The sequence below is a fragment of the Apaloderma vittatum genome, unplaced genomic scaffold (assembly GCF_000703405.1).
Source record: "Apaloderma vittatum isolate BGI_N311 unplaced genomic scaffold, ASM70340v1 scaffold4116, whole genome shotgun sequence".
NCBI classification, from domain to species: Eukaryota; Metazoa; Chordata; class Aves; order Trogoniformes; family Trogonidae; genus Apaloderma; species Apaloderma vittatum.
In genome coordinates, this window is record NW_009723222.1 from 4769 (window position 1) to 21326 (window position 16558).

Below are 16558 nucleotides of genomic sequence, written 5' to 3' on the forward strand. Positions count from 1 at the left end.
GTGTAGTGATTGACCTATGCCAGCAGAGTTCAGATAAAGCCAAGTCTGACCCCATATCAGGATCCTGTTTTTCTGAAGTGACTTACATAATATTTGTGTGATTAAAAGGGAACAGATAGTACTAGGGAGGAAGGCAATAGCCAGACACAGGATTGCACTACCCTTTGTACTAGCTACTAGTTCTTTACATTTTCAGCTGAATCAAATCTGGGGGAAGACTTTTACAAAAACTTGGTTAAAAAAATCTTGGTTATTGGTAGCTATGACTTGCACTACATATGCATGTGGCATAAGCAGTGATAGATGGTACAAACTGGCTCCTCCTTGCTTCATTTTACCAAGCGTGTTTCTGGTCAGAACAAATTACAATTATTTTTATGTATTTGTATGTCTACAGTGGATTTTAAAAAATTGTAATCATCAAGTATTGGCCTGATAAGCCAGAGAGAGTATTCAGGGAAGATGTAAAATATATCTGTCCATATGATTGGGTTCCCAGACTAGGGACTCTTCTGGGGAAAGAGCTAAGTCATGCTATACACGGCAATTCTTATAAAATCCTTTAGGGCATGACAAATGCAGAAACACAAACTCTTTGGTCCATGATGGGTCAAGGGAGTGGAGGGTCATTGAGACTGGCATTGGAGGGAGGAATCTCCTGGTCCAGAGATAGCCAACTGAGTGCTCTGATTTTTGCAGAACAGCCAAGTGTGGAAGAGGCTCTGGGTACTTTATTAACATCCCTCTTCTGCCTAGTGACCCATCAGACCAAAAACAACTGAGATGGTTGCGGAATGCTTTGCAATGATCTTGAAGGGCAGCAGTCTGTGGCTTTTAAAATCAGGTAGTCCAGATGTTGCTGAAGGGCATAATGTCATGTGATGGTGATGACTGACTAAAAAAGGGTCCCCAAACAAAGAGGAGGGACACCCAGTTGTGTAAGCAGATTTTCAAAGAATAAATAGTACTGATGTTCAGCTTTGAAAATTTTCTTTGTTGCCTAAGTGCCCCAAACTGTACTCAGGGTGGATGTCCAAAATATTTTCCTGTTGCCTTGTTCTTTATTTCTTGACCAAGATCATCAAATCCTCCAGTAGGAAAAGACATTATTTCTTATACTCTGTTAAGAAACTTTACCAAGTGAGATTATGTACTCTGAACAAATATTTATATTCCTTAAAGAATGAATATTTTAGAATATACTCAACTAGCTTTTTCTGTCACTTGTTTTATTGTTTTGTTTGGTCACCAAAAACTGACATATTTATAAACATGACTCTGATTTCTCTGTATAATTTGACAATAGTCAAATATTCTGTTTTATGCAGTAAGTCAGTTCTTGTATGCCTCTAAATGCATATATGTAGGACATATTCCAATATTGTAGTGCACAGGACAAATAATGTTACAAATAAACCTGTTAAACTTCTTTCTGAGAAGCAATGGGTTGCGTGAGAAAAATTCCCCTCAGAAATTGGTATTGCAAAGTCAAGAGATGTTTTGCTCAGGAAACATGAGGAACTGCCATAATGAACTGCTAGTCTGTTGTAGTATCTGCATGACTTTATCCTGGTATTTTTTAGTTATTTATTTTTTTGCTCCTTATAAGTTTGAGAGAGTTAAGTCTGAAGGAGTAAATTCCAGGGGATTGCACCTCCAAGCTGTTGCTTTTTTCCCACCCATTCCTGAGTGTGCTGCAATGTGTGCAGCATCAGCCTGTTGTTTTGAGCTACTTGAAGATGATATTTATGTCTACCTCCTTGTCTGGAACTACAGTTTTTTAAATCCAGTCTACAGCCCTCTTGCTCAATGAACAGAAATGCTGGCTTATTTTCTGATTGTCTTGTTATTGACTTGGTGTGGCATGCAGGAAAGAAAAAAGTAGCATCTTTTGGGATATGAAATTGGGACAAGAGTAAAAGTAATAATGAGTTCCCTAAGCCGTGGCAGCCATTGTAGCATCGGAAGGATGCCAAGCCATGTGTCTATATGCTTTCAAGGGAAATAAATAGAACCCACATTTTTTAATATATACCGAGTGAAGTAAAAAAAATCATAGGATCTTCATTTTTTCTCTGCTGCCATTCATGACCTCCAACAATAAAAACAACTGTGAGAACAGGTGGTAGCTGAAAGCATTTTTTTTCCTGCAACTGCCTGTGCATGCATCTTGAATTTAATTTTTCAGGAACTTAATTTCTTAAAATAACAGATTGTGAACAATATGACTTCTGAGATTTTACGAGAGGCAAGATTTTTCTTCTTGCATCTTTATAGTTTAACTCATACGCTCCATTTTGTTATTCATTCAAAAGGAAGTGGGTAAAATGCTCATAGAAGAAACTGTCACTACTCTTCTATAGCTGTCATGTGGTGTGAAGAGCAGCCTATTGTGTTTTATGCAGCAAACAGACATTTTCCACCATAGCATGACGAAACAGCCTTATCCTTGTTACAGCCGGTATCTGTCTAAGGCTTCATGCGTTAAAAGAGGTCTCCTAGATTTCCTGCCATGACTTTATCTTTTGTGTGGGTGGTGAGTCATGAGGCTACAGTTATGTTTCACTAGTTCCTAATGTGGAAAGCAATAAATTTGTTTTCTTTGGGCAGAACCTAAGTGGTTTTTTCTTGGCAACTGTCATCTAGCCGCATATGGTGATTACTTTTAGTAAGTCTAAACATAATTATGTTGTAACCTACACTTTGGTTTAGGAGGCAGGGATTTACCACAGATATCCTACTGCTGCTTGTAATTCACCGTATGATTAAATGACCAACATTTATCATCAGGGTAAAGTGTGTGTTGCATGATATGTCTTCCACAAAGTAGAACAATATTGTAACTTAAGTTCTCGGCCCTTTTAAAATTAATTTTTGGTCTAGCTTAGTCTAAACACATTTTCTGTTTACTTTGTATGTCTCCTTCTCCAATAGCCAAATTTAACCTCATGTTGGAAGCCTTGTACAAAACATTTGCAATCTGAGTCAGTCATTCAGGACTTTTTTCGATCATAGAATCATTTCAATATCATAGAATCATAGAATGGCATGGGCTGGAAGGGGCCTTAGAGATCATCTAGTCCAGCCTCCCTGTTATGCGCAGGGGCGCCACCTCTCGACTAGACCAGGCAACACATGGGAACCATGTAGCATTACAGACTGAATTTATGAAAGGTGACTCAGTCATTTCCAAATGACTGAAAGACATGAGTCACATGTGTTTTCATATGTATTTTACTGAAGCATAGAAACCCAAACCCAATTTCATGCTTATGTAAGGACATACTTCAAGGCATTGGGGTAGTATTTACTCATTAAAAGCATCTGCCTATCAGGGCCAATGCTACTGTGTAATAAGGCATCCAGGCAACCCATCACAGCATGACCATCCCACTGGTGACTCTGTATTTCAAACTGTTAAAAATGTATTAACAAAAAGAGCCGTGAGGCCTGGCAGAACTGTATTTACAGTTTTTAAGTATTTAAAGGGGTTTGCAATGGTTGCAGGCAAATCAGCTCCCTACTGTTACCTTTTTATGCCTATGACAAGGGAACTCTGAACAGCACAGCTACATGCCACTAACTTCCCAGCCATGGCCTATTTCCATACTCTGTATGGAGCAGATGGATTATTACAGGTCTGAGGTCTTCAGAGGGAGGGATTAATTCCCTCGTGCTCCTAAAGCTCTGTCTGCACAACTCCAAGCTCACCCCTGCCAAGGTCTTTTTTCTTAAAGGCGCAACCCACGTTTTAAAAGCATCACTTGAATTGCAACCCAAGATTTTTTATTTTTTTTTTATTTTACAACCATAAGAGAAATTATTTCACTCTTGTCTTTAGAGCCCTTAGTCACACACAAAAACGCTATTTTTAAAGGTGCAACTATACTGCTGTTATTTTAACTGCAATCTTTGCGCTCAAAGTTGAGGGTGGTATGCTTCCCAGGGCATAAATTTGTCATCAACTGATTCAAACTGATATTTACTATTTTTTTTTTCCATTCATTCTTTTTGGTTGAATTACTAAAACTTTGGGCTTGGAACTGTGGTACAGTACAGGTCCTGTTCTAACAGGAAGATACAGGAAGGCTTTTCTCTGATTAAAGAATTAATCTGAAAGAGCATAATTGCCCAGTTTGACACTTCAGATTTTACTGACACCTTTATGGGACCTCTGTTAAGATACTTTCTTAGAGAGAAAATTTCAGCCTTCTGGATCTGCATATCTTCTTATATTAACTGACGCTCAAAGTAATTTTGCTCTTCCCATCCCCATCGTGTATTACTAAGTTTTGTATGAATATCCATATTTCTCATGAAGGTGTACTGAAATTCTGTAAAACCTTAAACATAATGAAGAAACACTTTATCCAGGAAATATTCACCTTTATCAAAGGGAAATCTGTCTATTTCCATACCTGCTTGCATAAGTTTTGTTTGTGTGCGTTTGAAGTACAGATGAATACAGCACTTCCATGTAATGTAATTTGCTATAATGTAAACTAATGCAGCAAAAGATAGGGAACCCAAGGGAATTACTGATGACACCAGAGCTAATGCGACTTAATTCCCAAACTCTAAACACTGAGGCTAATACATTCTAGTTTTTCCCCACTTAGATTTTTGCCTGTTCTCTTGTTTGTTGCTTTTGTTGTTCTAAGCCAGATGTCTTTATAGATTTACACCGTAGCTGAAGGGCATAGCCCAAAGTGATGGTGAGGTAAGAAGTCAAGAGAGGAGGTAAAAAGAGAATGAGGCCAAAATGGATGGCTTCAGCTTTAGGATATGGTGTGGCTGGTAGAATTCTCATTGAGTATTGGTTTCACTGTTTGCTATCCATTCCTCTTCAGCTCAACAACACCACCTCCCCACCCCAGTAACCTTTGTCTAGTGTAGTAAGAGGTAGACCAGCAAATCAGTCTTGGTTGAAAATGTTCATGTTACGCTGAGTTGTTGGGGGGGGGGGGGGATTATTTTTGACTCAGGGTAGAGATTCCTCACCCAAAGCATTACCCCCCAGTAGTTCATGAAGCAGGGAAATAAATTGTCCAGTGAGGTCTGGTGAGTGAGTGGTGGTGTATCCAGTTCTGGTTATTGGGAGTAATAAGCTTATGTACGCTCAACCTTCAAATAAGAAATGTGTGAAAAGAAACCTCTTTCTGAATAAACACACATGACCTTGCTCCCTGAAGCCCAAGCTGCACATGAACATCTACCAGCTTCTGTCACGTTGTTTTGAGCTGTACGTTCCCTGCTGACCAGTCCCGCCTGAGGCAAACCCGTACTGCTGCCCTGCTCTGAACTCTGTCCAGTACGAGCGAATGTGGTGGGCAGACAAGGAACTGGGGAGTGTGTAGCTGTGGCAGCATGTTGGCAGTAGAGGAATACAGAGCTAAATTCCCTTCTGAAAAATTCCTGGTAGCTTAAAAAACTCCTTCATTACATGCTGTTTCAGTGTTGGGTTTTATGTATATATGTGAAATGTAATTCTATGACTTCTGTGAAAGTTCTTCAGTGATGCTTGCTAGCATCTGCAGTCTTCCCTGACATGCTGTAGGATGTTGTTCTACATGGATAGAAGTATGTATTACATATGTAGGATTAGCTTTAGGAGTCTGGGACGAAAGAAAAGTAGTAGTATAATAGCATTATATAATGGGTATGAAATTAATCTAATACCTAATAATCCCAAAGTTATATTTCAAATTACACTGATTTACTATAGTATGTTGTGTATAAATTTTAACCAGACTACTTAAAATGTAAAAAAAAAGAATCTTTTCCTCTTCTGCAAAATTATTTTCTTTTTGTTGCAACCTTCTGTAAAATGAGTAACAACCCAGTTTGATGGCATTCAGGATTTTTCTAAACTCTATTATTCTTTTCCTTACTGATTTTTTCTATATTGGAGAATGACTTCATCATAACCTTAAAGTCTTCAATTTTCATTAAATTCATATGATTCCCATTTCAAAAGTTTCATCCAGGTAAGAAGTAGCTTTAAAAGTTAGAAGGAAGAAGGAAATAAACAGGGCAAGCAAAAAAGCTTACAACAGTTATTTTTATTAGACTGTGGCAATATAGGATGAGAGAGACACAGCAGGAAAAGAAAAAAAAGTCTGTATTGATATTACAACAGTTCAAGCAATTTTTTATTTAATGTTTTTGAACATTAAAACACCATTTTCCTCATCATTCAAACTTTTTTACTGACGACAAGAGCTGTTCAGGCATGAGGATATTTTACCCAACCAGTGGAAGAGATGTTTCTATCAGAAGCAGACTGCAAATTAGATTTCTCCCCAACAGCTCTATTCAAGCTGCATCCTAGGATTTAGCACCGCCAAGGTTACTGCAGTGACACAGCTGCTAAGATATTCGGCCCAAGTGAGATAATCCTCCCGCCAAACTCTTTTCTCTGGTTCCGGCCTGTCTAGGAACCGTGCTGGTCTTTGTTTGGCCAGAGCTGAGAGACACTTGAGAGCTATCGCATGGCCGTATCTCACCAAGTAGATACTCGCTGTTTCATGCCTCTGTCCAAGAATTTTCTCTGGGGAAGTATGTGCCTGATCAGACAGGAACTGATACAAGTCATTAGACTCTAAATAACCTTTGAGTTTGTTTCTCCTGATCTGGAGAGCATTTGCAACTTGGAGTCATCAAAAGTGTGTGAACAGATACTTTGGTTGCAATTAAATTTGCAAGTTCTTTGCAGTCTATCAGTCTCCTTTCTTTAACGTGCTCCTCTTGCTCCTTCTCTCTTCCTAGTGATATCTAACAACCTTCTGACCAGGGATGTCCTGTGGCATGTCTACTGGAAGAGTTTCATGACACATAACCCCCAAATCCCTTTGCTGAATTGAATAGGGTATTCATCAGAACGGGTAGCATTCCACCAGATCGTATACTTTGCACAACAGATGTGAATAGCAAGGAAACTACAGCAAGCTGGGAAATGCATTGGCATTTCCTCAATGACACACGTTACATATTCTCAATTTTTCCAGATAATGCTTTCAGTATTAACAAAGCAGCAGGAAAAATAAGGGTGAGAAACTAATCTTCTGGCCTTTAAATATCTGCAAAAGATAACACAGAAGTACAGCCAAGAGTATGAGGATTCTGGCTAGTTTTTCTTTTTTCTCTCATGCACAGACACACAAGAAGTCCTTGTAAGGTTATGCAATTAAGAAACAGTGTTATACTAATGCCTTCTGGGGTTTAGCTTTCAGATAGCCCACTTTTCAGGCCGAAAGAAGAAATGGATTGGTGCATTCAATCTAGTCAAGCAAGAGCAAAGCCAAAAAAACGTATAATCTCTCTCTAATTCATTTTCCCCAGAAGGCTGGGAAAAAAAAGCAAAACAGCATGAGAGATTGGTTCATTTTTACACTGATCCTGAAAGCCCATTAAGGTATTTAATTTTCATGGATCGTCTAAGGGATCTGGAGTTGCTGTTATCCTTTTGTTTAATTACACTGTAATCTTTATGCAATTACAGTGATGATAACATTCTTCCACAGACATAACAATAAATTAGCCATCTGGGGATAAATGACATTACTTAAAGCTTACTTCAGTGAAGTATCAAAGGAATATTAATATGGCTATAGAGGACAAGGCCTGAAAGTAATAGCATAAAATATTCTTGAATTTGCTTCATCATGAAATAGATTGTGGAGAAACATCTGGAAAAGCACAGGGAAAACTTTTAAGCATACAGTGCAGAGTTTTGCGGGCTATGCTTTATACACCTATGCAAGGTTTGTCAGCTTCACCAAATAAATATGTGAGCAACACTATTCCTGATATTTTTTGTTTCCCCCATAACACATCTTGCGATTTTTCTATTGAATGTAAAAGCATCTTTTGAGTCCTTTTGTAGTTTAATTCCAGAAATCACAATAGATTCATCAGGTTTTTACTGTTACTGCTGAAGAGAAAAAAAAGAACCTAAGATCAAAATAAGTGGTATGTCAAAAATGGTGAGATGAAAAACAATAAGCATCATGAAAATAAAATGCAATTTAAAATTTTGAAGTTATTCTAAGCAACTCCAATTAAAATAATTATGAAAAAATAGCAGCCTACTGGGCTTTCAACCAACAAGAAAACTTGCAGCTCTGACCTTTCCCAGTTAAGATACCAGACATGATCATAAGTTGATGAACAACATTTTGAAAATATACTTTGAAATGCAAAAAACCCCTGTGATAACTTTGTAAAGGGGGAGAATTTTACCAGGTGATAAAGCTCAAATACCATTTTACTAGGTAGGGAGCTGCACTGCTTGTTCTCAATTAATTTCTGTGATGTTACTTATAATTGTACTAAGGTCAATTAAATAAAGGAGTGAAATTAAATTGATGTAATAACTGTTTCAATAACATATTTATGCAGTGTCAGTTCAAATAAATGTCTTCTAACCTAATGAGAAGGTGGATCTCAAGTAGTAGTGTTTTATCACCCTGGAGAAGGGTAGCTGCAACAAAAGAGCTGAATCTTTCCCTGCTACTTAGAACAATTATATTCATTAAAAGAAAGAGATGAGCAGGAAGAGGTGTTAATGTGTGTGGAAGAGTCTTTTACAGGAGAAGTCTAGTTTCCATAGGCTTATTTACATGTGGTGCAAAGCATAATTTAGTCTCCTGTTTGAACAGAGCAGAGTTGTTTTGCAAATGAGTTGTTTTGTGTGCTGCAATTGAAATGAGTTTTCTTGAATGGCTAATGAATAAAAGAATGTCAGGCTTTTATTAGGTGCTAATTTTTAATAAAACTTTGTTTACAAAAATGTTTTAGAAATGAATGACTGCATGAGAACCAGTTGCTTAAGAAGTGGTGTTTTTCAGTTTTAGAACAATTTCGAATTCTCTGACACTTTGAAAACACAAGTGCATGTCTTGAGCTGTGCTCATATTCTCTATATTATACTGATCTTGGCTGATGGCTAGATGTCACAAAGTAACAACACTCCAAAAATATTCTGTCCTTCAGATGGGATGGGGAAAGCTTGATTGTGCTGAAGGCAGACAAGGCCACACATTTCCCAAATCATAGCTGCGTTCTCCTGCATCTTACTACAGATAAAGTGCATTAAGGAATATCTGTTCACATAGTGTAAGATTTCAATGGTTTGATTTTTGGTCTGGGGGTTTCTTTTCATAGGTACATATTAGCATGTGTCTAGCAAATAAAAGAGACCTTAGATGGCATGTCTCTGGGCTGGGCCCATGAAGCTGGACTCACAAATAGGTCTGGACCAAGGTTGTGAGACAGAGCCACACAGCACGGGGTAGCCCTGAGGGCAGTGCCTGGGGTGCCCTTCCTGCCTTTGGCAAAGCTGTTTGCTATACTCCACTAGTCTTTACAGAGGGTGCAGCTATGTTTCATTTGCTCTAATTTTCACTGCCAAAATCTGGGCTTTCTAGCTGCAAATAGCAACAAGCTATACTCTGATTTTCCCTGTTTAATTTATTCACAGCTTTCTGTTTACAAATGAGAATATCCAGAAATTTGTGAAATGAACTTTAAGGCTAATCTCAAGCAGATATGTTGAGATATTGCTGAGTAGAACTAATACAATAATTGTCTTAGAATGTGCTGAGTTTAATAATTGTTTTAATTTTTTGAATTACTGTTTGAATGTCAGTCTTACAGGTTTTTTATATAAACTCACATATCCTACTTCTCAGTCCCTATTTCTGGTCTATTTGTCCTACTGTCCTGGCAAAAAGTAATTTAACAGAAGAAATGAATGCATCTTTTTACATTAACAATAATCATAGTCACTGAATTGGAAAACTCAGGGGAAGAACTTTTGATCCACTTTCCAAATATTTTCTTTGGCAAGAGAGTATCTCTGGCAGCTGAAGACATCAAGATAGGACATGAATCAATTATGGGTTATGAGGGGTTTTCACTCCCCATTAAGTTGTGAGCAGCTTTTCTTTGTCTCAATCAGTGATGCCTAACTCTACTTGACAGAACACAGTCATTAAACACTTATTTGGCCCCACAGCTGGTTCTGGTGGATTTTTTAAACAGGGCCAAGGTAAGTCTTTTGTCATTTCTCTCCTACCAGCTTCATCAGGGATGGGGAAGTAGATCCTCAGTTGCAGTAGATAACATATCCTGTTTTATGTCAGTCTTTCAACAATAGAAAATTGCTAGATTGGGGATAAAATTGTGAAACCCGTGGTGAACCTTGATCTGTACAGTGCTGTTCTTGTGTTGACTTTGGTTTCTATTAAAAATGGGCAGTGCAGTGGATCTAAAATGGTAAAGGTGGAGCAGAAGCACTGCTACTCCTTGAGGTAGCCTTGGGGTCATGTGAGATAGCACCAAATGCCCCAGGGCAGATCTTCTCAGAAGGTTTTGATTTAAGAACAAAAGACAAGCAGCCAGAGAACCAGGAAGCTTCTTCCAGTTCCTCTGCAGTTTTCTTTCTTGGCTGCACATACAGTTTTCAGAATGTTTTGGATGAAAATGAGCAGCAGAAGTCATGTACTTTCACTCTGCTTAAATAAGAAAATGTACAGGCAGAAATGAAAATAATGATCCCTCTGTGCAAGAAGATGTTTTTGTGGGTTGTGAGAGCATGTCTACCTGCATCTCTGCAAAGCTTGTTGCATATGTGAGTATACAAGCTGAAATCAAGGCTTTCCTCTGAGTGATCTGGATTGGAGCCTGTGCTCTTAGGAAAACCACTTTCCTCTGCTTTTGGTTGTTTTTTTTTTCTTGGAGGCTATTCTACTATTTCTCCTCTAGTTTATATGCTGCAAAGGTGCTCAAGTAAACCCTCACTGAACTGTGTGAGGGACTGGCAGATCTGCCTTTGCCCAGTGACAGACTTTCTCATGCAAAACCTTTCAATGTTCAGCCACTGCTGGCAGGCAGTTCCTTTTCTGGCTAAGTAACCACAGTTTGTTGTGTTACTAAGAGTTTTAACATATGGTTTTACTTAACATTAGAGGCCTAATAAGAAAATGAAGCTTTTTTTTTTTCTTCCAAAAGAGTCTTATTTCTTTCTACATTTAATATACTGTATGATACGACTTGATACGTTCCTTGTTTTGAGCTCCGAGTTCTTGTACCACTCCATTTGTTGGTTTATTTGTTTGTTTTTAAATGCTTACTTTTTGATTTGGTCTTAAATTCCAGGTGTCATCTTTTCACTTCCTTGATCTGGAATTAAGTTACATCACAAAAAAATGTATATCATGGATCTTTTGCTTTCCTGTGAGTCAACATCTTCAGACACATTGTATGGCAGGAAGAGCCTTCTCTGGGGACTCCCTGGCTGATTTTTTTCAGACCATAAAAGTAATGATGTCTGTACCTGAAATATGAATGCTGCTGTACAATAGTACATGAGCCAACTTGTACCACGATGGCAAAAACACCTGGTAACTAAAGTTGGTTTATGGAGCTTTGGTGGAACTGACCTGCCATTCAGTCAAGCTCTCAAATTCTTCAGAACTATGAAAAGATAGGAAGGATAATCCCAGGTTTTTTTGAGGCCTATGTCAAACTGCTTATTGTCAGCTATGCAACTCTTAATTGAGCTAAATGCTGAAGTGCAAAACCAGTTTATCCCGTCACCTGTATAAAATCAGGCTCAGGTGTAACTTGTTTGTGCAGGGTCTTAGAAAGGAGAAGCTAGTTATCAAGCTAGATGCTTCAATTTTATGTTGCCTGTATGTCCCATATCCTATTGTATTGTTATACACACAGAAAAGCAACATCGAAGGATTTGTTGCCTGTGCTGCTTTGAACCTGTGTTCTGCATACTTGACAAAGATTGTCAAAAAGCATTCTAACTGGTACTGAGTATGTGCACAGCTCGGAGAAAAAGGAAACCACGGAAAGTTATGTACACATTGTCATAATCTTGCATGCTAAATTTTATATATGAATATAATGTTTTAAAAAGCAACAGATATGGACGGTGTTTTGGAATGGATAAATTCAGATGTAAAATGTATTTTTAAATCAAGTCAGGATTCTGCATGAAGTGGAAGCGTGCTTTCGTATTTAAATGGTTATAGATATATCTATATTCCCCCTCTGTTTTTTCTGATTATGCATCTGTACATTATCAGGATTAGAAGTATACCCTCCTTGATTTACAAGTGGCTTTAGTATTCATTTTAGTTTGATTTATAGTTAGTTTATATCTAAAACTTATGACATGCTGAGCACTGTCCTATTTTGTCTTCATTTCTGTATTTAGGAACATATTGTGCTTATAGGTACAATACTTGTGGAAAGTTTTGGAAAAGAGCTCTGCTAACCCCTCCCACAAAGGAGAGATTAAGTGGTTCAGGAAATTGCAGGTCTGAAAAATTCTTCCCTAACTAAATGAATCAACCAGGGGCGTTTACCACTGTCAGAAAATTAGGTCACAGATAGTATAAGCCAATTTTCTGCAGAAGTCCATTCAGGAATAAGTTAATTTTACATTTGCTGCTCTCTTTAAGTGGTAGTGGGAATGATAAAATGTCCATGCTCGATTGTAGCTTCAGCCTTTCAATCTCTGGGATGGTTTGAAGTGACTTTGTGTTTCTTTTCAAGTTGTTCCAATGCATGACTGGAGTTCTCATTAGAATGATCTTCATGCAAGGCCTGCCCGCTTCCCAGCTATCATCCACCTCCTGCTTTCCATTTTTGTCTAAAGTAAAGCTGCATCCGGCAAACACTTGGAAATACGCTCTGTGGTTACTAATTATCTGAGCTGATTTACTTAGTTATGTGTTCCAGGACAATTTAAGTCCTTTCTTTTCCTATTGTATCTGTCTCATTATTAGTTATAACAGTGACATTTATACTGTAAATAGGGCAAAAACATGAAAAGGAAACTGTATATAAGGATAGGAACATTGAGCAAGGCTTGAATAAGTACTGAAGTATTGAGACTAATTGTATTATGTGAATATCGATTCAAAGATTTTGTTTATATTGTCTTCAAAGTACTTGTGAGGAATGGTTGCAGGATTATAGACCACCCAAAGGTGTGCTAAAATATGTGTGCACGTGACCACAAGACAATAAGCAGCACAAATATTCTGTGAAATTTTATGTATTTAAAATGTCTAAATAAGTATGAGTGAATAAAGGGAATGACATTTTAGAAGCAGACAGCAATAAATAGGAAACAGTGAAAATGCATTTTAGAGACTATACTTTGGCACGACTGTTGGCTATGCTAAAATGATGAATAGTGGAGTAAAATTACAGCCACAATCCTATGTTTGGAAACTTCAAGTTTATACATGACTTGTAAATATGTGTGGGCAGCTTTATTTATTTCCTTAATTTGTGTTTCCCTGTCCCTTTCAATTAGCAGAAGAGAAAAGTGGTATTTAGATATTTAACTGTAAGAATCTCTCCCCCCCCCCAAAAAAAAAACAACAGATGAGACAGTTGTAGTTTAGTCCTAAGAATTAATTTAGTAGTTAGGAAGTGTACAGATATTAAAATACTCTATCATTTGAATACATGGGTGTGTTTTAAACAGAGCAAAGGCAGCTGGGTTCCCAGCTCACCCCTTTAGCAGTGCCAAATTTTCCATCTGAATATTTTGTTGTATTTTCTTTACACATGGCTTTTTCTTAGGTCTCCTATCACCTCCACTTTAGTTGACTTGATGGTACTTGTTCTTACCTGCCAGCAGCTGTGCAGGAAAATGATTGCAAAGAACCACCTTGTTTGTAGCACCTGGTAACTCGTAGAACTAGTTCTGTGAACAACTAGCAAGCATGTACCAAGTTTCAGGAGACGGCAGGAGTAGAAGGATACCTAAAGCACTCCAGACACTATTTAATTTTTTCATGCTTTCAGAGATCTCCTGTATGATATCAAACAAAGCTTTTAACAAACATGTCATCTCACAGTGGTTAGGATGGAAATAGTATTGTTAGGAAACTGTGGTTGCATGCTAATAGTTTTTTAATGTCACCTACTAACTGGAGTTGGCTGGAAAATGGTATTTCTACCTTGAGGGTAAATTACAGTTGTTGAGGTTTGTGTTTAGTTCTGGAATTTCACAATAGTGTATCAGGGATAGATTTATATGCTCCCTCATCATGTGTTGTATTGCAATGATACTAAATGTAAAAGCAAAGAATCTCTTGGGCTTGACAGTAATAGGTGTTGTGGAGGAAGAGACAACTCTCAATATGACTGAAGAAGGAAAAGAAAACAGAAACCAGCATAAATACTGCTGCAGTGGATACTGTAATTTGCTAGTAAATAATTTAATTTCTGTGAGATGTATTCCAAATCGAATTCTTTCTGTTCAAAATTTTTCAGCCAACTCTAATATTCTTGTTGTTACTGAGATGTTTGCTGTTGGAATATACCTCATTAAATCAATAGAAAGAGAAAAAGAAAACACTTCAGCATAAGGCACCATCTGGTAAACGCTTTAAGGGGAGAGGTAATATGCAAACCTTGATTTTGAAGATCTGCCTGTTGCTCAACCCAATTTAATCTGTTTTGTCCAGCAAGGCAAATGCTAAAATAAAACTTAAGAAAAGACTCACTCTAGACAGCAGTTTATAAGTCAGCCTTTAGGTTGGGGCATCTAAAGAAGTTCGTCCCATGAGTCAGTAGAAGTGAAGTTGAAAAAGCTAAACAATACAGGGATTTTTTTAGATCATTTATTGTTTAAAATGTCAGGGCCTTCCTGCCATTAAAATACACAAAGTTTTGCTTTGAAGAAAGCTGTAGCATTACTGTATTCTCTGTAATCAGAGGTTTTTGGTGAGGACTTCTGCTGGAAGAAGCCCACTATTGATCTGAGGAGTACTCTGGATTGAGGGATGAAAATGAATAAACTAGTGAGACCTTACACTGCAGAGAATGTAGCAGAAATGCTACTTGGCTTATAATCATGGAAAAATCCTATCTGTTCCACTCTTCGTCTGACCTTTTTTCCTGTTTTGTTAAAGGTTGTCACCTCTTCTTGTCTGAAATAGTCTCTTGCTCTGCCTCTGGAAATGTGAAAAAGAGACTAACTTTTGAAGAGGCAAAAATTTGCAAAACCAGAACAAATTGCAGATTTTTTAAAATGGATAGAAGGCACTATGGAATATGCATGGTGGTAAATGGCTCATTTTGATAATGCCACATATCTGCATTTTGCTCATAACTGGAGGTATTTTTCCTTGAGTTTGCTCTGCTTTTATTTCTGTATGAAATCTTGCTTCTTGAACTAATTGTTCAGTTGGTCATCTTGGATCTTGTTCTTCTGGCAGCAATCACAGACATTTTCCTGAAATTTTAGCTCCTGCTTAAATTACTATAAAATTGGTGGTGGGATTGACTTCTCTCAGATGACCCTTTAATGCTCTGGAAATGCTTAGTTCAGCCTGCCATTCTATTAATCTTTTCAGATGTTACTGAAATGGTCTCAATTTTTTTTTTTATTGTAGGTTTCATATATACTGGAGAAGTTGTGCATCGAATGCTAACAGCTACACAATATATTGCACCCTTAATGGCAAATTTTGACCCCAGTGTGTCAAGAAATTCAACAGTCAGATACTTTGATAATGGTATGTAGTAGTCCTTCATAAATGAATGTATCTGTGTCCCTCAGCTCTTAATATTGTCCTAAATAACTATTTTTGAAGGAAAATTTGAAGATATTTTTAAATTTTTCTTTTTTAAAAAAACCCACTAAGTGTATAAAGCATATGGTTAGACATCCATAAACAGTTATTAATTTAGAACACAGAGAGTCATGGATGCTTTTTTCCTAATTGGACAGATATCTTCTGGATGTTAAAGTACATGAACTCAAATTAGCAATGTATTTCATCAGTTTTAAAGGAAAAATCTGTCTTTTATGAAAGTGCAAGTTTCTGTTTTATATATATAGTAAATACCATCCACCCACTAGCTAAAATGAAAGTAGTGCTTGTAGAACACAGTAGCAAGAATGCACAGAAGCAGGGCAGGTATAAGGTTAATAAACCTGTCAATAACTAAGCGTGCATGGAGTCTCGGGATTGGAATCCAATACACTCGCCTATACCACGAGTTCTCAACAGCTCCTTGCACAGAAGATTGAAAGGGTAAAAGGAAACTGCAGTGTTATACTTGAGGCTTCGTGAGATATTTCAAAAGCCTTGAGTGTGTGGATATTTGTCTCACGAAGTCAGTTATAATCAATATTTTGAAAACATAACCCGTGTGATTAAAAGGCATCTGGTGCCTTACCTAGGGCCTTTAGTGGTCAAATGCAATGGCAGTGAATGCCTGTTGAGAATTTAAAACTTAGGGAGTTTAGTATCATGATGTAGTATCGTGAGATTTGTGATTGTTTTAAATCTTCCTGGGTAAGCCTGCACCATCCTATGTATCGTAGAGTCATAGAATTGTCAGGGTTGGAAGGGACCTTAAAGATCATCTAGTTCCAACTCCCCTGCCATGGGCAGGGACATCCCCCACTAGATCAGGCCGCTCAGAGCCCCATCCAGCCTGGCCTTAAAAATTTCCAGGGATGGGGCTTCCACCACCTCTCTGGGCAACCTGTGCCAGTAGTGAATTTAAG

At 37.7% G+C, this 16558-nt stretch overlaps 1 protein-coding gene across 1 annotated transcript in view; it reads left to right on the forward strand.

Moving 5' to 3' along the window:
• Positions 1-569: 569 nt before the first annotated feature.
• Positions 570-16558, forward strand: part of LOC104275921 (plexin domain-containing protein 2-like) — a 36458-nt gene continuing 20469 nt past the window's right edge. Inside the window, exons 1-2 of the mRNA XM_009872017.1 lie at positions 570-726; positions 15435-15557. Of these exons, the coding sequence (XP_009870319.1) occupies positions 570-726; positions 15435-15557 (280 nt within the window). The remainder of the gene's footprint in view (positions 727-15434; positions 15558-16558) is intronic.